The sequence below is a fragment of the Cervus canadensis genome, chromosome X, assembly GCF_019320065.1.
Source record: "Cervus canadensis isolate Bull #8, Minnesota chromosome X, ASM1932006v1, whole genome shotgun sequence".
In the NCBI taxonomy this organism is placed as follows: domain Eukaryota; kingdom Metazoa; phylum Chordata; class Mammalia; order Artiodactyla; family Cervidae; genus Cervus; species Cervus canadensis.
Window position 1 is genome coordinate 56,275,939 of NC_057419.1, and position 23,699 is coordinate 56,299,637.

Sequence of the window (23,699 nt, forward strand, 5' to 3'; positions counted from 1 at the left end):
AAGATAGAGCTGTCCAGAATGATCTAAATGGCACTATAACTTCCAAAGCTTGAACCCAGATCAGGCACTCTATGACAATACATCCTTGAGTCTCATTTTTCTCATCTGCAAAATGCAGGTAGTCCCTGTTTTACTTACTTCATAGGGCCACGATCAAGCGAGACAATGTGCAAAACCCACTGAAAAGTTTAAGACAATGTTCAGGAGAGTCAAGAATCAAGCAAGCATCCACTAGCCCCAGTGGCTTTTCTCTAAATCTGAGTAGAGAAAGTGTCAATACACTTTGTATCCAATAAATTTTTTCGAGCCCTCCTATGCAGTTCAATCTAGATTTTCAAAACAAGTGCCTCAGCTGGCCGCAAGGTCCAAAGGAAATATGTAAATCTCTCCACTGCCTATTAAGCCCTAAACACAAAGCAGTCTCATCATTATGCCTGTTCTGAGCATTCACCACCATGTCAGCTCTATCAAAGCTTCTCCTAGGGATTCCTGGCTCTATCATTCCTCTTTCCAAATGTCAAAGCACCCACTGCCCAGCCCCACTGCCAACCAGCAGGGTTCACAGAGAGGAGGATGGAAGAGAGTGGGCAGAGGAGAGGCTGTGGGAAGTACAGCTAAAAGTAGATGCTGCCTTTAGGCACCACACTCTGAGGGGGTGTGGGTGGGCTCTTAGCACATCCTTCCTGCAGCCTGCTGGGCAGGGAGGTGCATCCTTCCCCTCCTCTAATGAAGGCAGGCAAACAGAGGTCAGAGCTGCCAGAACCATTCCCAGATCTGGCTATGGATGCACAATGCTAGATGCCTCTGGACCCTGAGGGTGGATGGCTGAGCAGCACAGTGTTGCACCCAGGGAGCCCTGCCTCAGAAGAACTGATGTAGTCTGCAAAAGATTCTCTGCTCCCCTACCCACATCTATTGCCTGGCACCCTAAGGGCTCTGACAGGCCTTTTCCCCTTTAGGAGGTTACATAATACTTTTGTTCTCCCAGCCCCTCCCTAAGAGCTCTCTCCAACCAAACCTGAGAGAGCATCCAAGTCTCTGATACAGCCAACAGAGCACAGAGCCAGAACTCTATAGCAGAGGCGGAAGGTTATAGGGGGCAAGGGGCTGATCTGATGACTCAGGATACCAGACCCAACACTGCAACCTTGAATAAATCCCTTTCTCCCTCAGTGCCTTAATTCTTTCACTTGTAAAACAGGACGGGGAGAGGCATGCAGATTTCCAAAATACTTCAATTGCTGCCCCCATGTGATTCTCTATGTGAATCCTGGCCACGTAAATGAAAGGCATAAACCATCACCACCACCCACCCACCCTGGCCTCCCCCATCCAAGGTTGCCTTATCTTCCAAGCAATTTGGTTGTGCTGGGCAACTATCCCTGCTCTTCTAACTCCAATTCCCCTAATGAATAAGGTCTGCACTAGCAAGTCTGGAACTCTAGACTCTCTCCTCCACTCAACCAGACAAGTTCTGCTTTTTCATGCCATGTTTTATAGAGAAGTTTGTGGCTAAAATTTCATTTGAGAACACAATTCTCCTACTAAAGCTACTTCTCATTTTAGTCACATGGAAACAAGAGGCCTAGTGGAGAAGGGCTTTGGTCAAGTTCTGGCAGCAAGGTAGGTACAGAGCCACAGCTTGATTTTAGGAAGCCCAAGGCCATTTCTAGAGTTTTTTTTCTCCTACTAAATATCTGCCTTCCATATGCTGTCTCCCCATGCATTCACAATTGCCCCTCTTCTCTACTACCAACTCTCAATCTTGATGCTCAAAGCCCAAATGCCCAATTCTTGTCAGGGGCCTGAAACTAGCACAGAAGAGTGATAAAAGCAAGAAAGAATTGACCTCGGACACATCCCTCCCTTAACCTTTCTGTTTCCTCTAGGTTATCCCTTTGTTCCTTTCTTCAAAGTTTTCTCTTGAATTCTGCTGTATGTCAGTAACAACTTTTAAATTCTCAGAGTCATGACCACATTCTGACCTCAGAGTTCAGTATGCAGGCTACACTGGAAGAACTGAAAAGATCTGCTATCAAGAGACCTGGGTTCTAGGCCAGGAATGATCACTTTCTGAATATGTGACCTCGAGTAAGACGCTTAATCTCCCAGTGCCTCAGTTTCCTCAACTACTTCCAGATTTAAGGGAACAGCCAATGAACTAAGTACAAAACTGTATTCATTTAAATTCATATTAGCACTAGTAGTAGTATTAACTAAATGAATGACTACTTAAAATATTGTAGGAAAGGGGTTCTGAGGTGTCAAAACAGCCAGCTGCTTGCCTCCTAGGCTTTCCCAGACCTATAAGGCTGGCATTTTATCTATAAGAGGCAAGTTTCAATTATCCATGCAACATGTCTCTTGAACAAATACTAAATCCCAAACTAACATCCCCCCTGCCACTCAGTTCACAGTAGATTTCACTTCCCTGTGGGCAACCAGTGTGTGCTCAATGAATATAACCCCATAGTTCAGTTATTCTAGAAGAGACCTAAGCTAAATATAATTTAGAAGTCAAGTCTACTACCTCCAAAATAACCCTGTGCATCCCAAACCTGTTAAAAGAGATCTTTGGATCACCTACTAGTTTTGAATAATAATATTCTTAATCATTTTGATCATTAGTATTAATCACAAAGTAAGCATAGATCATTAAACCTGGAAGAAATCTTTGAAGCTGTCTAAGCCACCTGATCTTACTTTGCAGATGAGGAGACCAAATTTCAGAGGGGAGAGGTAATTTGACCAAGGTTACCCAGAAAATGAACAGAATCATCTCCACCATTATAGAAAATGCATAGGGACTTTTTTTCCTGAAAGGTTCAAACTATCTCACAGCTGATAATTTAAAATCCAAATAGACCTCAGACTACTCACTCTCTAGGGTTGAATCCTCCTTTTTTGGTGTGGGCATAAGCCCCTAGGATTCATCAAGGCCCCCACAGTCCTAGAATAAAATTTCACCATCTGTGAAGCCTGCCTATTCATGTGTGCAACAAGCCAGATTCAGGCTGAGCTGACATTTCCTTTGAACAGAGCAGTCATTCTCATCCCTGGCTGAACATTCTTGTCACCTCAGGGAGCTTTTAAAAAAATATTGATGCCAGGCCTCACCATGACCAACTCAATAAGATCTCCCCCAGAGATCTTAGGAATTGTTGTAAGTCTTGTTAACTCCCCAGGTGATTCCAATGTGCACCTAGGGCTGAGAACCACTGTGTTAATGGAAACAATTCAGTCAACCAAAAGAAATACACATACAGAGTTACGTGAACTGTTTGAAAACCAAATATATTATTTTAAAGCTAAATCTATGATGCCTTGCTTTTCCAAAGAGGGGAAAAGAAAGTGGTACCCAAAATCTACAGTTGTGGCACTGACCCTCAGGCAAATTCTGGACTCGATTAGGTAACATATGGTTTGTGGGTATTCAAAGAAAACAAGGAACCCCAAAGCCTCCAACAGGATTTACTAGGGGTAAGATACCAAATGACTCATACTTTTTCTCATGGGGTCATTGGCTTGGTAGATGATTGTTATGACACTTGCATACAAACTGATGTCCACAAAGCATACAACAAATCCATCCTGCTACATTATCCTCATCAACAGGCTGATAGGATAGATGATGGTAGCACCCAGTGGATTCTGCACTATCTGACCAGATAGTCAGATCTTTGTGTACACACAAAAGTTAACTGGCTCCAATTCCAAGAGGCAGCTTTGATGAGTTGCCAGAGTAGCTAGCATTAATCACATTATATTCAACACTTCTTTGAATCAACAGCTTGGATGGTACTTATTCAGTTTTTAAATGATGCAATGCTAGAAGAGACTGCTAATCTGTTTCATGGCAAGGAAAAAAACAAAAAAAGAAAAACCCCAAAAGCTAGGATACACCAACTAAAGAAAATAAAAGTTCAACTCATGCATGCTAGAAGGGAGTGCTAAGTTTTGGCACAATGAAGCAAAATTTTAAAAAGCCATAAAAAGCTAGAGTAATCAATCAACCAAACAAAATTTAGTGCTTGGTTCAAAAACACCTGAAGTTAGGTTCAAAAGGCTAGTTTCACAACAGCATAGATGACTGGACGAGGCAGCAAAGCCATTGAGAAGGCTTTTAACTCTCTCTGCATGTTTGAATCACCTTGGAATACTTATTTTTTCTTTAAAAATAAAAAGTTGCCTGGAACCTATCATGTGACAATTCAATCAGAATCAGAGTGGAAACTTGGCACAGGTATTTAAAAACTCTCCAAGTGATCTGTATGTTCACTGGGGACTGAGGACCAGTAGAAGATTGCAAAATTATGTATTTCATAGACAAAGTCCTTTTTTTACTTGATCCTGATCAGATGGCACATGGTATATAGTATGATCAGTTCTGGGCAGCATATATATATATATATATAGTGTTTTAGGCTTCACCAATTCACACTGCCTTTCTCCTTGAAGATCCCAAATAGTGAGTTTTCATGAGACTAAAGGGAACTCTTTGATATGCAAGATTAAAAACCAACATTTTATTGAATAAAGAATTCTGTCCAAAATTGCTATATAAATGAAAGGTATGAAAAAGAACTAAAAATGAAAGCAAGTAACTGAGGAAGCTAGTATGATTTCAGGGATGACTCATGCTCCTTCCCCTCCACCTGACTCCATTGAGCTGCACACTAACTGGGAATGATCAAATCTGACTCTTTTGCCCCTGTCCATTTGAAAGGCAGACCCACTACCATCCCATAAATCTGACTTTTAACTCTTGCATTGGTGAAACCAGGAATAACAATCCTTCTTATCTACTTCGCAAGGTTGATGTGATGCTCTAAATTGGGAAAGATACAGAATTGCTCTGTATAGGCCCATGCACTGACAAGGGATTATTAGTATTGTCATTACTGGACTATTTCCCCAGTCTTCTCTCCCCACTAGACCCTTCCCCCATCTAGTTTTTCCACTCAGTACTTTGGTGCCAAGGCAAAGCACAACACCAAATACTCTTGAGAGCTGTACCTACTTAATGACAGGAGACACTCTGGGTAGACATCAGAAGAGCTAAGCTTTGATCAAGGATTCCTGGAAAGCTAGAGACTCAGCTGGCCTAAACAAATTGCAGAGCTAGAAATAAGGGCTAGAGGGTCTAAGATTCCCTACCGCCACCCCACTTTTTGGGGCAAGGCCAATGGGACTGAATCCAGATGCTTTTGGGGAGGCCTTCTGAGGAGGCAGTTATATTTGGAGAATAGCTCAGTTTCCAATCATTTCTGTATACAGAGCAAGTACTCCACAGGCCAAGGAGAGCAGAGGCCAAGATGGCAAAGAGAGGCTAGAAGGAGGACATGCTTTGGCAGCATCTCTGCAAATGCTGAAGTGTACCCTCTGATCATAGCCAAGCACTCCCAGTCTAGACCTCATCAGAGTGCAGAAGAGCACCTCACCCTCAGGTTCAATCGGATCCTTCAGGTCTCTAGCAACTTAATTTCTTTCTCTCTCTCTCTCTCTCTCTCTCTCACACACACACACACACACACACACACGGATGAGAAAGTCTGAATCAGGGCCCAAACCCTGTTCACCAAACTAACAATCAAACTGGCCTCTCTAATTCACCCAGCTATCTCAGTTGGAAACTATTCAGAGACCAACAACATAGAAACAAACAAAAAACCAATTTCACACTGCAGCTAGGTTGGGAAAGTTTCCCTAGTCACAGCCAAAATTGGAGTACACTGCACAGGCAGATGTTACATGTTCTGACAGATAGAAGCTGTCTCAGTGGGGAGGGGGGAAACATTGCTCACTTTGTTCCCACATGCTATCCCTTTGGGCTTCCCAGGTGGCTCAGGTAGCAAAGAATACGCCTGCAATGCAGGAGACTTGAGTTTGATCCCTGGGTCTGAAAGATCCCCTGGAGGAGGGCACAGCAACCCACTCCAGCATTCTTGCTTTGAGGAATCTCATGGATGAAGGAACCTGGAGGGCTATAGCCCATAGGGTTGTAAAGAGTTGGACAACCACTGAAGCAACTAGCATGCATGCACGCTACCCTTTTACCTCCTCCCTGCATCAGTCAAAAATCATGGTGTGCAAAAACATTTTTCAGGGCCTTCAGATCTCCTTGCACTAAAGCTAGACTGTGAAATGGCTCACTTAATCTTAAGGAGAAGGCAGTGACTAGAGAGGGATTTGAACCCAAGAGCCTTCAAATAAATAGTCCCATGACTGGGATGCAGCTAGGCTCTGTATGCCTTCCCTGGATATGTTTTCTAGGCATTTGTGGGCAATGAGGATTTTGTTCTTTGTTTATCCTCTCCCCAAAAGCATCTTTCCAAGTCCTGCCTTGCCAGCTCCCGCCTTTCTCCAAAAGTGCTTGTGCCTGGACCTTTAAAGTGCCCTAGACCTCAGCTGGAGCTACATGATGCAGGAGTTGCTTGGATACTGGTCAAGGACATTTTCTTGAATCCTCTAGTGGGGAGCTTGTAGCAAAAAGTATCCTCTACAAAGGAGTTAGACAGAAGGAAAGGGAACAAGGAGCTCTGTCAGGAAAAGTTGGGACAAATCAGAGAAGAAAAGCCCTCTTCTCTTCCTTAGTATCCCTTACAGCAGGGATGGTGGGGGAGAGAGAGGAGGCTGTTATCAGGGAAGAGGGGAAAAGCTTAGAAGGGGGAAGATGAAGAGGAGAGGCAGGAAAGCGGGGGAAAGTCAAAATGCAGAGGGTTCCACTCCTCTCAGCTGCATTTTCATTTTCTCCCACTCTTTTCTCTTTTTGCATACTCTCACAATCTTGAAGAAGAAATGCCAAACCTTTAGGATCCACACAAGTAAAAAGTCACCCTGTTCACTACTCCCTAAACTCCCTTTTAGCTGCTCTAGGGTAGCCTGCCATCTGGCTAGCAACATTCCCTTATGTGCCTAAAGATAAGTTAATTTAAAAAATGTTTACTCATTTCACAAACTAAATTACTGATGAAAGAGCTCTTTCAAGCTACCCCTTTAGTCTGAGGCTATGTAGGGTAGGGGAAAACCGATAGAGGGGACACTCATCCACCTTAGCACCAGTCAAATCCTTATAGGCCTTAGCACAAGGAGGCCTTTCAGAACTGGGGAACTCAATTCATGTCCTGCTGTTTTTCTTCATTCCTAGCACATTCAACCCCATCCAGATTCAGGAGTCTGTATCCGACACAAACACAGAGTAGATGTGCATACACACCCACATACATACTGTCACACATCCTACACACATACATTTACAAAGGCTTTCTGCCAAGGGTCTGTCAGGCATCCAAAGGTGAAGGCTGTGGCATTTCATGACACATACTTTGTCATAAACCTGGTTCAAAGACAAGCCTTGGAGAATCCTTATCCCCTTGAAGGAAATATCAAAAAGCATTCTATTGTTGTAGTCCAGTTTTCTTCCCACATAACTAGGTAAAAGAATCTCTTATGTAAAACAAGTTTCTCCAGATACCAGCAACCAGATATTTCCTCCTTCCCCCCTCCCATCACCCCTTGATGAACATTTATTAACATGTCATTTGCCTTTTCAGTTATCTTCCCAGTTCATTAGCCTCTGATTTCAAGTGCCCAAGATACCCGAAATCACAGAATTCAAAAACATAGTCCAACCATCCCCAAATGCCATGTTATAGAGAATCCCAAAATTGCTCAATGTCAAGCAGTCGCTGAACAGAGAAGACCCAGGTCTGTAGCTGCCCGGCCTACAGTCTTTCTTTCATCACTCTCCAACGTTGTCTCAAAACAAAGTGTCCAACTAAAATATCAGGTTACTTTACACAATACTGTTGGAGCAAACGTAGGAAGGGAGAGCAAATGGGACTCATTAGATTCTCTTTGCAAACAACTCAAGTTTTTAGTTCAACCTAGGGGCTCCCACAAAGGGACTAAAGAGTAAATAATAAGAATCAATGCCAGCAAACTTCCCAGATCATGCTTACAACTCAATTCATGTCCTGAATGGCACATGGTGCCAACCAAATTAAAAAATCAGTTTCTCACCCACACAGAACCATCGAGCGCACACCTTGTGACTCAAAACCTCTTCTAATGCCATAAAATTATACTCTTTGGGCCCCAAGTTCTGGACAATTTCAAGAGCCCCCTTCACAGCCCCTCTCCCTTCAAAATCTTTTCCAAACAGTCCGAACAATAGTAAATGGTACTTGAGAGCACACTGCCAGCAGATTTGCACATCACTCATGAACAGTCACCCACATGGGTGCAGGGGGAACATGTGTGTGGATGTTTTATGTGCCCTGATTCATTGCTATATGAGACAGAAATGGCACTCTTTCAAGTCAGGTAAGCAACAGAATGAAGACCTGCCAACATCAGCAGGTGGGGGGGGGGCGCGTTATATTATGGACACTGGCATCAGAGAAAATTTTTTACTGGCTTTGACAAAAGCTTTCTTAGGGTAAACAGAAATATAAAAATAATAACAATAGCAAAAATAACAGCAATCACCACCACTACCACCTGATACAGACATGCAAATAAATATCAAATTGGAATGTTGCTTCTACCTCATGTTTTCCAGAGCTTTCATCCCTTTCCATCCAGTCATTTGGGGGGGGGTGCTCAAAACTCTCAGTTTAGCACGATACATAATTTCATTTTGAAATGGAAACCTTCCAAATAGAGAGACCTCTGATTTTAAAGAACAAGGAAGCAAACAAAACCACCATTTTCTCATTAGCACTAGCAAGTTCTGTTTAAAATGTAGTTCAAGAACATGACTGCAAATGAGATTACCCCAAAGAGGCATACCTAAATACATTATTCCCAAGGTTGGTAGAAAGCTAGGTTTAGTTGTTTTTGGAGGCCATAGAGACAAAATCCCCAAACTCAAATTCACAGGTACAATTTTTGGGAAAAAGAACCCAAACAGTTACTGTCAACGTCTTCTCTTGCTAATTCATAAAAATCAAAGAACACTTTTATGTCACATACCATGATTCCAAAGAAATTGACATTTAATGATTTTTTAAGAAATGTTTTAAACGTGGCTTCTTTCCAAATTGGAAACTGTAAACGCTGGACAGCAAATTAAGATTCAGAGGACACAGTCACCAACTGCCAGCACAACGCACCCCACCGCATCACTTCCCATATTCTCGCTTCTCATTAAGAGATTGAAGAATAATTTCCCCAAATTCATTCCTGTATCAGTTTCTTTCCTCTAAACATCTAGTGCAACACTGTTTTTCCTAAGATGCCAGAAATTCATCATGCTCTTCCCACAGCCTCCCTTGCCCCAGACAAACCCAAATGCCATCTTCTGATGGCAAGAAAGAAATTCTGACTAAAATTCTCTGATGGAATTTAAAGGTCGTTTTCCAGAAAATGAATTGACAAAACACCACAATCAGCAAAGCCATTGTGTAAGGATGCAGAGCTTGCTTCATAAACGTCACATCAATGAAGAATGCACACACACACACACACACACACACATATGCACACTTAAATAGAAAGCATTTCTTTATCAACACAACAATTTTACTCGAGCAATAAGCAACTACACTCACAGGCATACTTAAAAGACAAGACATAACAAAAGATTTAGGGAGAGATAATATACCAACGTCATACATATCACAGCGAGGCCATGTTGAAGCTCAAAACGTTTTCCCCCCTGAGTAAGAAAGCGTGCTCTTTCTCTCCCTCTCTTTCCCTGTCTCTCTCTCTCTCTCTCTCTTTTTTTTTCCTTGGAGGTTCTCGGGATGAAATCAAAGCGAGAATTCCAGACAGCTCAGGTGGCTGGACTCCATTCAGCGCGTTCCCAGAAAAAACATGAGTATGACATTTACAAGCAGAAGGACTACAATCACGGCAAAAACGACTACAGTTTGCACATCCAGGGTCATGGTGCAATGCAGAACACTGTAGTGTTCCAAATGAGGGGCTGGCAGATTGGGAGATGTCAGTCTCTGTTCTGTCAGACTGTCCATACAGCCACCATGCTAGAAAGGAGAGGAGGAAGTCGGGTGGTTGGGGAAGGGCTGGGTTTGGCGCCCGAGTTTGGTACGGGAGGGGGGAAGGGGGGATGGGGACAGGGGCGCTTGCTTCCCCCTTCTCAGAACTGAGCTGATCTTTCTTCCCTAGCTGAGAAATCTTAGCTTGCGCTGAAGTCTGCAGAGTCCAGCATTCTCTCTCGGGCGCCACGGAAAAAGGCAAAATCCTGGCTTTCAAAGGGAAAGGCAGGAGAAACCAGCGCGAGGTTCTCCGGCGCCTGCTCAGTCTGTCTGTCCGGGGGTGCGTCCGTCCACCTGCCTGGCTGGCTACCGGTCAGTCTCGGTCTCCTCTATTCCCTTTAATTCGCTCGCTTTTCTACGCTCGCTCTGTTCGCCGGGCTCCGGGCTGCCAGCTACTCTTTCGATCCCTGCCTCGCTGGCTCTCTTCCTCGCCTCTCCCCACCCCCCAGCCCATATTCTGCGTTTTTATTCACGGAACGACTGCCGGCGCCTGCGTGCTGTGCAGCCAAAATGCTGACAGGCCCGCCGACCAATAACAGGTGCCGCAGAGGAGCGTTTACTCGCCGGGGGGGCGGTACTTGAGCTGGCGTGCTACCAGCGGCAGCCAATCGGTGAACACATGGTCCCCCCAGCAGGCCCGCTCCATCCAGCCCAGCCGGAGCTCCAGGCTGCCAGTTCTGGCGTGGGGGTGGAGAGCTTGTTGTGGGTGGGTTGATGGAGCTGAGGAGAGAGAGAAGGGAAAGGCCTGGGAGAGAGGAAGGGAATGGACAGAACGGGCCAGAGGGGAGAGAGCATGGAAGGGAGAGAGGAGGGAATGATGAGAAGACGGTGAGAAGCAGAAGTGAAAGGAAAAATGGGAAAGAGAAAGAAGAAATGGGGGGGGGGGTATGATGAAGAAAGTGAAGCTTGGGGGAAAGGATGGAAAAAGGATGGGGAGGAGGGAAAAGGAATGGGGTGGGGTCACAGCGGGAAGGGACCCTTTGGAGCAACTTTGGAGCCTGGGCCAAGGAGGGAGTAAAGATGCTTTTTGCCACTGCCTTTTATTGGGCTTCCCTGGTGGCTCAGACAGTAAAGCGTCTGCCTGCAATGTGAGAGACCTCGGTTCGATCCCTGGAGAAGGAAATGGCACCCCACTCCTGTACTCTTGCCTAGAAAATCCCATGGACAGAGGAGCCTGGTAGGCTACAGTCCACTGGGTTGCAAAGAGTCGGACACAACTGAGCAACTTCACTTCAAGTATTTATAGGCCACTCACAATTAACTATACAAATCCAACAAATCAATGCTGTGTACAGAACCACAAAGACACTCTACAAATTATACAAAATTCAATTATATTTGTCTTTCTCTGATATCTCTGCACTTGCAAATCAGATTTCTTTCCTACTTCTGGTTTCTTTGAACTATGACAGCTGGCACTATTCCAGCATACTAGGTACTAGGAAGAGAGGACAGTTTTGCTTTGGAAAAGCCTCCACAAAACCTATGAAACTTGCAATCTGCTTGAAATCACTGCCCTGTTCTGTTTTTGTGGTCTGGTGTCTGAAATGGTGAAGCCCTGGAATAGAGACAGAAATGTTTCAGATTTACTCCTAGGCCTACTTCAAGCTTCCTATAAGACTTTTGGGCAACTCCTTTCCCTTCTATGGGACTCCATCTCCCTTCTGCCACAGGAGAACTTAGACCTGTCAGAATTCAGTGAAACCTCTGGACCCTTGCGTCAGAAAAATACATAGAGCAGGCTTCTGGGCCCTCAAAACCAAGGACTAACTTACACTGAATATCTCTAAGGGCCTTTCTTACTCTTACATAGGACTGTACACATGAACAGATAGATATTGGTGGAAAGGGGTAAGAAATTAGATTATCCAGGGATAGAACTAATTAATATCTGCTATTTCTGCTGCTGCTGCTGCTGCTAAGTCACTTCAGTCGTGTCCAACTCTGTGTGACCCCATAGACGGTAGCCCACCAGGCTCCCCCGTTGCTGGGATTCTCCAGGCAAGAACACTGGAATGGGTTGCTATTTCCTTCTCCAATGCATGAAAGTGAAAAGTGAAAGTGAAGTCGCTCAGTCCTGTCCGACTCCTAGCGACTCCATGGACTGCAGCCTACCAGGCTCCTCCATCCATGGGATTTGCCAGGCAAAAGTACTGGAGTGGGTTGCCATTGCCTTCTCCATCTGGTATTTCTACCATACTATAAACTCTAAGAGGAATGAGAAGTGCTCTCTATTCTCTAAAAACCTCTGAGTCTAGGACAGTCACCTGTTCAAACTTGGTGAGTGGAAATTCTGAGTCAATGGAGGTCATAAATAAAATGGCCCCTAGCCTTACAAGATAGAATAAAACCCAAAGAAATGCCCACTTTAAAAGTTTGACTTATCACATCACCTATGAATGATTTGTGCCAAGACAAACAGCAAAATATCTTGAATCAAATCAAGCTTCTAGATCTAGCTATTGATTTATATGACACACAGAGGACAGAAAAACATTTTAAACTGCAATATGGTGATACAGACTGTAAAAAACTACAGGACCAAAAATCTGGTTCTCTAGCAAGTAAATAAGGAGAAAAAAGAGGGATCCATTCAGGAGGAACTTGTATATGTGTGCATCACCACCCATTTGTGACATTTATGAGACAAATGGAAACTTGAACAGGCTGAATATTCAATAATATTAAGGAATCACTATTAATTGTTTAGCTGTGGTAATGATATTGTGGCTAAGTTTAACAATATGAGGAGAATAGGGGTACATCTTTGTGATCTTGGATTTGGTAATGGTTTCTTAGATATGACATGAAAAGCACGAGCAACAAAAAAATAGATAAATTAGATTTGGTCAATGTTAAAAAACTAATGTGCTTCAAAGGACACTATCATGAAAACATAAACACTGGCTAAACATATACAGTGGAAAACATATTCCCACTGGCTATCTATTTAATATATGGTAAAAATTTGCTATGTAATATATAGATAGCCCGTGGAAATTTGCTGTATGACTCAGGGAACTCAAACTGGTGCTCTGTGACAACATAGAGGAGTGGGACGTGGGGGAGGTGGGTGGGAGGTTCAAAAGGAAGGGTATACCTATGACTGATTCATGTTGATGTATGGCAGAAACCAATGCAATATTGTAAAGCAATTATCCTTCAATTAGAAATAATGAAAATAATTTAAAAATTAAAGAAATATGAAAAAAGAGTATGAAAAGAGAATACACAGAATGAAATATTTGCAAATTATATATCTGATAAGGGATTGTATCTAGAATACATTAAGAGCTCTTATAACTCAATTATTTAAAAAAAAAACCCAATTTAAAAATTGGCACAGAATCTGAGTAACATTTCTCCAAAAAATGACCAATAAGACATAAAAAGATTCTCAATATATTAATTATCAGTTCAGTTTAGTCACTCTGCCGTGTCCAACTCTTTGCAACCCCATGGACTGCAGCACACCAGGCCTCCCTGTCCATCACCAACTCCTGGAATTTATTCAAACTCATGTCTATTGAGCTGGTGATGCCATCCAACCATCTTATCCTCTGTCGTCCCCTTCTCCTCCTGCCTTCAATCTTTCACAGCATCAGGTTCTTTCCAAATGAGTCAGTTCTTCACAGAAGGTGGCCAAAGTATTGGAGCTTCAGCTTTAGCATCAGTCCTTCCAATGAATATTCAGGACTGACCTCCTTTAGGATGGACTGGTTGGATCTCCTCGAAGTCCAAGGGACTCTCAAGAGTCTTCTGCAAAACCACAGTTCAAAACCATCAATTCTTCGGCACTCAGCTTTCTTTATAGTCCAATTTTCACATCCATATGTGACTACTGGAGAAACCATAGCTTTGACTAGATGCACCTTTGTTGGCAAAGTAATGGCTCTGCTTTTTAATATGCTGTCTAGGTTGCTCATAACTTTTCTTTCAAGGAGTAAGCGTCTTTTAATTTCATGGCTGCAGTCACCATCTGCAGTGATTTTGGAGTCAATAAATAAATAAATAAAGTCTGTCATGGTCTCCATTGTTTTCCCATCTGTTTGCCATGAAATAATGGGACCAGACCCCATGATCTTAGTTTTCTGAATGTTGAGCTTTAAGCCAACTTTTTCACTTTCCTCTTTCACTTTCATCAAGAGGCTTTTTAGTTCTTCTTCACTTTCTGCCATAAGGGTGGTGTCATCTGCATCTCTGAGGTTATTGATATTTCTCCCAGCAATCTTGATTCCAGCTTGTGCTTCTTCCAGCCCGGCGTTTCTCATGATGTACTCTGTATATAAGTTAAACAAGCAGGGTGACAATATACAGCCTTGACGTACTCCTTTTCCTATTTGGAACCAGTCTGTTGTTCCACGTCCAGTTCTAACTGTTGCTTCCTGACCTGCATATAGATATCTCAGAAGGCAGGTCAGGTGGTCTGGTTTTCCCTGCTCTTGAAGAATTTTCCACAGTCTGTTGTGATTGACACGGTCAAAGGCTTTGGCATAGTCAAAAAAAAAAGCAGATGTTTTTCTGGAAATCTCTTGCTTTTTCGATGATACAATGGATGTTGGCAATTTGATCTCTGCTTCCTCTGCCTTTTCTAAATCCACCTTGAACATCTGGAAGTTCACAGTTCATGTACTGTTGAAGCCTGGCTTGGAGAATTTTGAGCATTACTTTGCTAGCATATGAGATGAGGGCAACTGTGTGATACTTTGAGCATTCTTTGGCATTGCCTGTCTTTGGGATTGGAATGAAAATTGACCTTTTCCAGTCCTGTGGCCACTGCTGAGTTGTCCAAATTTGCTTGCAATACTGAGTGTGGCACTTTCACAGCATCATCTTTTAGAATTTGAAATAGCTCAACTGGAATTCCATCAGCTCCACTAGCTTTGTTCATAGTAATGCTTCCTAAGGCATGCTTGACTTTGCATTCCAGGCTGTCTGGCTCTAGGTGAGTGATCACACCATCATGATCATCTGGGCTGTGAAGATCTTTTTTGTATAGTTCTTCTGTGAATTCTTGCCACCTCTTCTTAATATCTTCTGCTTCTGTTAGGTCCCTACCATTTCTGTCCTTTATTGTACCCATGTTTGCATGAAATGTTCCCTTGGTATCTTTAATTTTCTTGAAGAGATATCTAGTCTTTCCTATTCTATTATTTCCCTCTATTTCTTTGCATTGATCACTGAGGAAGGCTTTCTTATCTCTCCTTGCTATTCTGTGGAACTCTGCATTCAAATGGGTATATCTTTCTTTTTCTCCTTTGTCTTTCGCTTCCCTTCTTTGCACAGCTATTTGTAAGGCCTCCTCAGATGACCATTTTGTTTTTTTGCATTTCTTTTTCTTGGGGATGGTCTTGATCTCTGTCTCCTGTACAATGTCATGAACCTCTGTCAATAGTTCTTCAGGCACTCTATCACATCTAATCCCTTGAGTCTATTTCTCACATCGACATTTTAGGAATCAGTGAACTAAAATGGACGGGAATGGGTGAATTTAATTCAGGTGACCATTATATATACCACTGTGGGCAAGAATACCTTATAAGAAATTGAGTAGCCATCACGGTCAACAAAAGAGTCCAAAATGCAGTACTTGGATGCAATCTCAAAAATGACAGAATGATCTCTGTTCATTTCCAAGGCAAACCATTCAGTATCACAATAATCTAAGTCTATGCCCTGACCAGTAATGCTGAAGAAGCTGAAGGTGAACAGTTCTATGAAGACCTACAAGACCTTCTAGAGCTAACACCCCCAAAATATGTCTTTTTCATTATAGGGGACTGGAATGCAAAAGTAGTAAGTCTAGAAATACCTGGAGTAACAGGCAAATTTGGCCTTGAAGTACAGAATGAAGCAGGGCAAAGGCTAATAGAGTTCTGCCAAGAGAACGCACTGGTCATAGCAAACACCCTCTTCCAACAACACAAGAGAAGACTCTACACATGGACATCACCAGATGGTCAGTACCGAAATCAGATTGATTATATTCTTTGCCGTCAAAGATGTAGAAGCTCTATACAGTCAGTAAAATCAAGATCACAAGCTGACTGTGGCTCAGATCATGAACTCCTTATTGCCAAATTCAGACTTAAATTGAAGAAAGTAGGGAAAACCACTAGACCATTCAGTTCAGTTCAGGTATGACCTAAATCAAATCACTTACACTATTCATCATCAGGAAAATGCAAATGAAAGATATTTGCTATAGCAGATTTGTAATGATATACCACATTACACATGCTAGGATGGTTATAATCAAAAGGTATATAATAAGTGTTGGGGAGGATGTGAGAAACTGGAACCTTCATAACACTGCCGGTGGGAATGTAAAATGATGAAACCACTTTGGAAAATAGTCTGGCCATTCCTCAAAAACTTAAACATGGAGTTACCATTTGACCCAACAATTCCACTCTTAGATATACACCTAAGAAAAGTTAAAACATGCCCACACAAAAAACTTGTACATGAGCATTAATAACAGCATTATTCACCATGGCCAAAAGATGGAAAGAATTCAAATTTCCATCACCTGCTGAATGGTCTCATCTCCATTGATGCCTTACTCCTGCCTTACTTCCTTTGTCTTGGGGACACATTCACATGACCTATCTGATTGTATTATCTTTGCTTCCTACTTGGGTTCTTCATTTAGTCATTAAGGCCATGATTTCTCAAAGTTCCTCTAATCTCAGTCCCCTTTTCTTCTTATTCCATACTTGCACTGAATGATTAATCTATCCATTCCCAAGCCTTTAACTACCTGCCACCAAATTACACACTGAAGTACCGCCTTTCAACAAGCTTACAGGACACCAGTGTGGGAACAAAACAGACATAGGTCTTTGCCTGCAGGGAGTTACAACCTCCCTGGGGGTTAGCTGATAAGCCAGAGGTAACTCTCTTGAACTCCAGAGATGAATCTCCACCTGCCTTCTGGATGTCTTCTGAATATCTCACAAGAACCTCAAATTTGGTAATTCCAAAATCAAAGCAGTTTTCTCCCACCCCTCCCAGCTTCCCCTTTCCCCTGAGTTCCCTGTCCCTTGGGAATGTCACACACAGAATTAGCCAAGGAGATACTAAGGAAATATCCATAAGTCTTCCTTTTCCCTCACCTTGCTGCTAGCCAACCAGTCTCTAAGTCTTGGTGATTCACTTCCTCCTTGAGGAATGTGTCATTCCTCTCTCTCCCTACTGTCAACTACTGTGATCTTTTGTGCTGCTCTCTCTCCCCAGTTCAGCCTCTACTCTCCTGGACAAAGTATCTCTTTCAAAAGCAGTCCTGCTTTTCTTAATTCTATGGTGGATACTATATACTGGATGCTGAGGATCCATGCCACCCTCCTAGCTTGCCTTCCTGTATTGCTGAAAAGCTATTAATAAAAACTAAAACAACAATAACAACAACCTGTGATTTCTTTGCATCCATTGTTCTGGATGTGATTTATTTCTGCCAATCATAGGCATATGCACAATATTTGAAAGAAAGTGATAATACAAAAAACATGCTTCTGCTGCTTCTGGTGACAAGTAGAATGGTGGGGTTTTAGAATTTTCTGCAGCTGTGTTACCTTTCCATAGGTCCCAGTGTCCAGACCCTGCTTTGTGTCTTTGTATAAGCAGGGAATGAGACTTTTAAATAGTTTTGCTTATTTATTTTTGCTATGGAGGCTCTAGCAGGCATGATGATACTCTAGTCAATAGTTAAGGCAGTGGCAGATTCCTAATTCCTAGATTGCAAATCAGGTACAGTGTTCCCACAGCTCCTGATGCCTTACCTTCTTTCTTCTGGCAGAGAAAACAACTGGATTCATTCTGAGATTCATTCCTGGAGGCCTAGTCTAAAGTTTGCCCCTTCAGCCCTTCTACCAATTTTGGAAACACTCAATTTTCTATATTAAAACTCTGCTGAAAATATCTAGAGCGATATAATTTCCACAGCTGAACCCTGAGTTATATAGTTCCTCTGTTCAAAGGCCTTCCATGGCTCCCCACTGCCTTTAAGGCAAATTCTGTAGCATAGCATACAATGCCTTGCCAATCTAGTATCCTTTGCTTGACACTTAGCAGGTGCTTCATAAACATCTGCTGAATGCATGAATATCTCCTTCACCTAGTTGTTTCTACTCAGAGAATTATATCTTCCAACCACAGAAGGTAACCTTATGAGACCTCAGAGAAAATCTACTCTAACCCCTCATATTATAGGTTAGGAAACTGAGGCCCAGAGAAAGTAAGCTATACACTATTACATAGTTAATTGCTGGCAGAGCAGAAAACAAAACTCATTTCTTGAGTCTTGAAAGTACTTTTGGGGGATTTCAGACTTTGAAACATGACATTTGATCCCAGCTCCATTTATTTTCAGTTAGCTTTCTGTGTAAGGTGACTCACAATTTCAATTTCAAAAATTAGAAGAGGCCCTGATGTTTCAAGAAGCAACTCAAAGGCAGCCCTTCTGCTGACAAGAATCAAGGAATCAGAGAATCTCTTGGCATAGCAAAGTCCCAATTCCATCCTCAATCCCTTCTGTAACATCCTCAACCAGTTCTCAGCTCCAACACCCACGACAAAAGGGAAGTTCCTCCCTCCTAAGATAACCTGGTAGTCCTTTGGACAATTTCAGTTGGTGAAAAGTTCTTTCATCTTTTTGAGCCAGATATTATCACTACTTCTATTACAGCCACTGCTAAGGAGCTATTGACATGAATTAGAATATAATATAGAATTATATTATCCAGAATAGCAATGTTTGTTTATAAACATAAATATAAAATATAAATTTATATATAATATATATTTATAAATATATATATAATGTGTATTTATACATATAAAATATAAATTTATAAATATTGTCTAGAATATAAATGTTTCCAAACTCACACTGAAATTACTATAAGTACCCAGCACATTCCTCAGGATCCAAAGGGAACTCATTAGATAATAATAATAATAATAAATGCTTATAGAGTGCTTACTCAGAGCATTGTTTTAAGCCTTTTACATATATTAATTATTTTAATCCTCTTAATAACCCTATGAGGAAGATACTATTATTGTCATTATTTTACAGATGAGGGGATTGAGGCATAGACCTTAAATAACTTGCCCAATGTCACATAGCTAGTCAGTGGTGGAACCCAGGTGCAAACCCAACCCTGTCTGGCTCTAGAGCCTATGCTTTTCAACACTATGCTGTATAAATGCCACTAGGTGACACATGTTCCACCTTCCAATAGCATTTGACATGATATCTCCTCAGTCACAGAAATAAACTGCTTCAGTGTTTTGACTTGAATCCAAATGGCCTACCACCCAGGTATGATATCTAGGTCTTAAATATTTGCCCTCTCTCAGGGAAAAGCCAATACTTGGTTTTCTTGTGGTTCAAATAGCTCCCAAAGCCCCACTTTTGTCAGAAAGCATACCCAAGGAAAGTTCCACATTTTGTCCTGACCCCTATTGCTACTCATTCACTGGCCACTCAACTCCCACCTCAGCCAGCTCATAGTCCCTGATGTTTGCCATGGACAATCTGAAGATATTAAACCTTGTCTGTTAATTTTCTTGGCAACCTATACGACTAGATGCTCTTGCACATTCATGATGTCAGTTCTATTTAGGACAGCCAGTTCCCTGAGGACAGGAGCTCTTGGTTAGTTCAGTTATTCGGCACAGAGATCACTACTCCCTCCAAATCAGTTAAATTCAATAAGCAGTTATTTTGACAGCTAATGGGTAAAGAGAGCCTCTTGGGAAGCTTACAGTCTAGTAGGGAAAAGAGTCACAAAAAGCATAATCAGATAATGAATAAAGTTGTTGATGATTATAGAGCAAATCACAGAATTCCATACTTGAAATGGGAAAAAAGTTATTTCCTCCCAACCTCCCTTTGTAGGACTCCTCACTACAGTATATGTGATGGGGTAGAGGAAGCAGAGTGGGAGGAAGAAACAGCTACTTTGGGCTAGGCTTTTCGACATATTTTATTTAATCCTTCCCAGAAACCCCCAAAGAAGTAACTGTTATTGTTATTTTAAAGAGTAGAAAACTAAGGTTAAGAATGTTTACATCATTTGTTCATAGCTGTATAGGTACCCAAATCCAATAGCAGGATTTGAATTGAGATCTATTTCCAAAGTCCATGTTTTCTTCTTCCAATATCCCTGGTGAGTTTTGTTCAACAGTCACTAGAATATCTTCAGTAACAAAAAAAAAAAAAAAAAAAAACAACCTCTCATGCTGAAGCTTCCAAGGTCATTATTCATTTTGAGGTAAAATTCACTCTTCTCTGGTTTCTGTCCATTTGTTAGCCTCTGGGCTATGTAGGAAGGATCTACCCATCTGAGCAACAGCCTTCTTAAGTGTTTGAAGATGTCTATCATGAGTTCAAACTCTGATCCCCCCTGAACACACATCTTACACACACACTCACACACACACACACACACACACACACACACACACACACACACACACACAGATGCTTGTTTTCCAAATAAACATGACACTTCTTTAAGCTCTTCCCCTTGTGGCATGATTTACAGTCCCCTCTCCAGGCTGGTTGCTTGGGGAGTTTGTCCACACCTCCCTCAGAACACATATGCAGGTGGAAGTGACAATGGGGAGTATGGTGAAACTGTCACCTCCCTTATTCTAAACACTAGTCCTTAGGAAAAGCCACCTGTGAACTCATGTTCACCTAAAATGATGGATGCTTTCGTGTCCTGCTGTGCCCCCACAATGCCTTGAGAAGCTCATGGCAAAGTGAAAAAAGCACAGCAGATGAAAAGCTAAAGCTGTATGACCTCAAACAAGTCCTTCAACTTACTTAAAACTTAAAAGAACATGACTTGTTTTAAAGTTGTAATTTAAAGCATTGGTTGTTTTAAAATTTCATTGGCCTTGCCAAAAATGTGGCAGACATGGAGTTGGTCTCAAGCGGGGTACCCAGAGGAAAGGGGAGTCATTGGTTTAAGTTAAAGAATAAGGTTGCATATAATTGTATGGTTGTGTGGATGGCATTTTACAGGGAAAATCAGACAGGATTAAGAATTTGACTCTGCCTGAAGATTTTTCTCCTAGCTATCTACAAGTTTAGGTGTTCAGTTCAGTTCAGTTCAGTCGCTCAGTCGTGTCCGACTCTTTGAGACCCCATGAACCGCAGCATGCCAGGCCTCCTTATCCATCACCAACTCCCAGAGTTGACCCAAACCCATGTCTATAGAGTCGGTGATGCCATGCAGTCATGTCATCTTCTATCATCCCCTTCTCCTCCTGCCTTCAATCTTTCCCAGCATCAGGATCTTTTCAAATGACTCAGCACTTTGCATCAGGTGGCCAAAGTATTGGAGTTTCAGCTTCAACATCAGTCCTTCCAATGAACACCCAGGACTGATCTCCTTCAGGATGGACTGGTTGGATCTCCTTGCAGTCCAAGGGACTCTCAAGAGTCTTCTCCAACACCACAGTTCAAAACCATAAGTTCTTCAGCGCTCAGCTTTCTTTATAGTCCAACTCTCACATCCATACATGACCACTGGAAAACCCACAGCCTTGACTAGACGGACCTCTGTTGGCAAAGTAATGTCTCTGCTTTTTAATATGCTGTCTAGGTTGGTCATAACTTTTCTTCCAAGGAGTAAGCATCTTTTAATTTCATGGCTGCAGTCACCATCTGCAGTGATTTTGGAGCCCCCCAAAATAAAGTCTGACACTGCTTCCCCTGTTTCCCCATCTATTTGCCATGAAGTGATGGGACTGGATGCCATGATCTTAGTTTTCTGAATGTTGAGCTTTAAGCCAACTTTTTCACTTTCCTCTTTCACTTTCATCAAGAGGCTATTTAGTTCTTCACTATCTGCCATAAGTGCGGTGTCATCTGCATATCTGAGGTTATTGATATTTCTCCTGGTAATCCTGATTCCAGCTTGTGCTTTATCCAGCCCAGCGTTTCTCATGATGTTCTCTGCATATAAGTTAAATAAGCAGGGTGACAATATACAGCCTTGACATACTCCTTTTCCTGTTTGGAACCAGTCTGTTGTTCCATGTCCAGTTCTGACTGTTGCTTTCTGACCTGCATACAGGTTTCTCAAGAGGCAGGTCAAGTGGTCTGGCATTCCCAGCTCTTGGAGAATTTTCCACAGTTTATTGTAATCCACACAGTCAAAGGATTTGGCATAGTCAATAAAGCAGAAATAGATGTTTTTCTGGAACTCTCTTGCTTTTTCGATGATCCAGGGGATGTTGGCAATTTGATCTCTGGTTCCTCTGTCTTTTCTAAATCCAGCTTGAACATCTGGAAGTTCACAGTTCACATATTGCTGAAGCCTGGCTTGGAGAATTTTGAGCATTACTTTACTAGCATGTGAGATGACTGCAACTGTGTGGTAGTTTGAAGATTTTTTGGCATTGCCTTTCTTTGGGATTGGAATGAAAACTGACCTTTTCCAGTCCTGTGGCCACTGCTGAGTTGTCCAAATTTGTTGGCATATTGAGTGCAGCATTTTCACAGTGTCATCTTTCAGGATTTGAAATAGCTCAACTGGAATTCCATCACCTCCACTAACTTTGTTCATAGTGATGCTTCCTAAGGCCCACATGACTTCACATTCCAGGATGGCTGGCTCTAGGTGAGTGATCACACTATCATGATTATCTGGGTCGTGAAGATCTTTTTTGTACAGTTCTTCTGTGTATTCTTGCCACCTCTTCTTAATATTTTCTGCTTCTGTTAGGTCCATACCATTTCTGTCCTTTATTGAGCCCATCTTTGCATGAAATGTTCCGTTGGTATCTCTAATTTTCTTGAAGAGATCTCTAGTCTTTCCCATTCTATTGTTTTCCTCTATTTCTTTGCATTGATCTCTGAGGAAGGCTTTCTTATCTCTCCTTGCTATTCTGTGGAACTCTGCATTCAAATGGATATATCTTTCCTTTTCTCCTTTGCTTTTCACTTCCCTTCTTTTCACAACTATTTGTAAGACCTCCTCAGACAGCCATTTTGCTTTTTTGCATTTCTTTTTCTTGGAGATGGTCTTGTTTCCTGTCTCCTGTACAATGTCACGAACCTCCGTCCATTGTTCATCAGGCACTCTGTCTATCAGACATAGTCCCTTAAATCTATTTCTCACTTCTTCTGTATAGTCATAAGGGATATGATTTAGGTCATACCTGAATGGTCTAGTGGTTTTCTCCACTTTCTTCAATTTCAGTCTTTATTTGGCAAGAAGGAGTTCATGATCCGAGCCACAGTCTGCTCCCGGTCTTGATTTTGCTGACTGTATAGAGCTTCTCCACCTTTGACTGCAAAGAATATAATTAATCTGATTTCGGTGTCAACCATCTGGTGATGTCCATGTGTAGAGTCTTCTCTTGTGTTGTTGGAAGAGGGTGTTTGCTATGACCAGTGCATTCTCTTGGCAGAACTCTATTAGCCTTTGCCCTGCTTCATTCTGTACTTCAAGGCCAAATTTGCCTGTTACTCCAGGTGTTTCTTGACTTCCTGCTTTTGTATTCCAGTCCCCTATAATGAAAAGGACATCTTTTTTGGGTGTTAGTTCTAGAAGGTCTTGTGGGTCTTCATAGAACTGTTCACCTTCAGCTTCTTCAGCGTTACTGGTTGGGGCATAGACTTAGATTATTGTGATACTGAATGGTTTGCCTTGGAAATGAACAGAGATCATTTTG

General features: G+C 42.1%; 1 protein-coding gene across 7 annotated transcripts in view; it reads right to left on the bottom strand.

Annotated features, from left to right (window-relative positions):
• ARHGEF9 (Cdc42 guanine nucleotide exchange factor 9) overlaps nt 1-23,699 on the bottom strand; it is a 246,637-nt gene that overhangs the window by 204,486 nt on the left and 18,452 nt on the right. Inside the window, exon 1 of one of the 7 annotated variants that reach the window (XM_043457947.1) lies at nt 9,612-10,459. The exons of 1 other annotated variant lie outside the window; for it this stretch is intronic. In XM_043457947.1, coding sequence (XP_043313882.1) covers nt 9,612-9,620 — 9 coding nt within the window. In that variant the 5' untranslated portion in view covers nt 9,621-10,459. Of the gene's footprint in view, nt 1-9,607; nt 10,460-23,699 lie in introns of those variants that run through there. 5 more of the 7 variants (XM_043457946.1, XM_043457949.1, XM_043457953.1 and 2 more) reach the window with 5 other exon arrangements.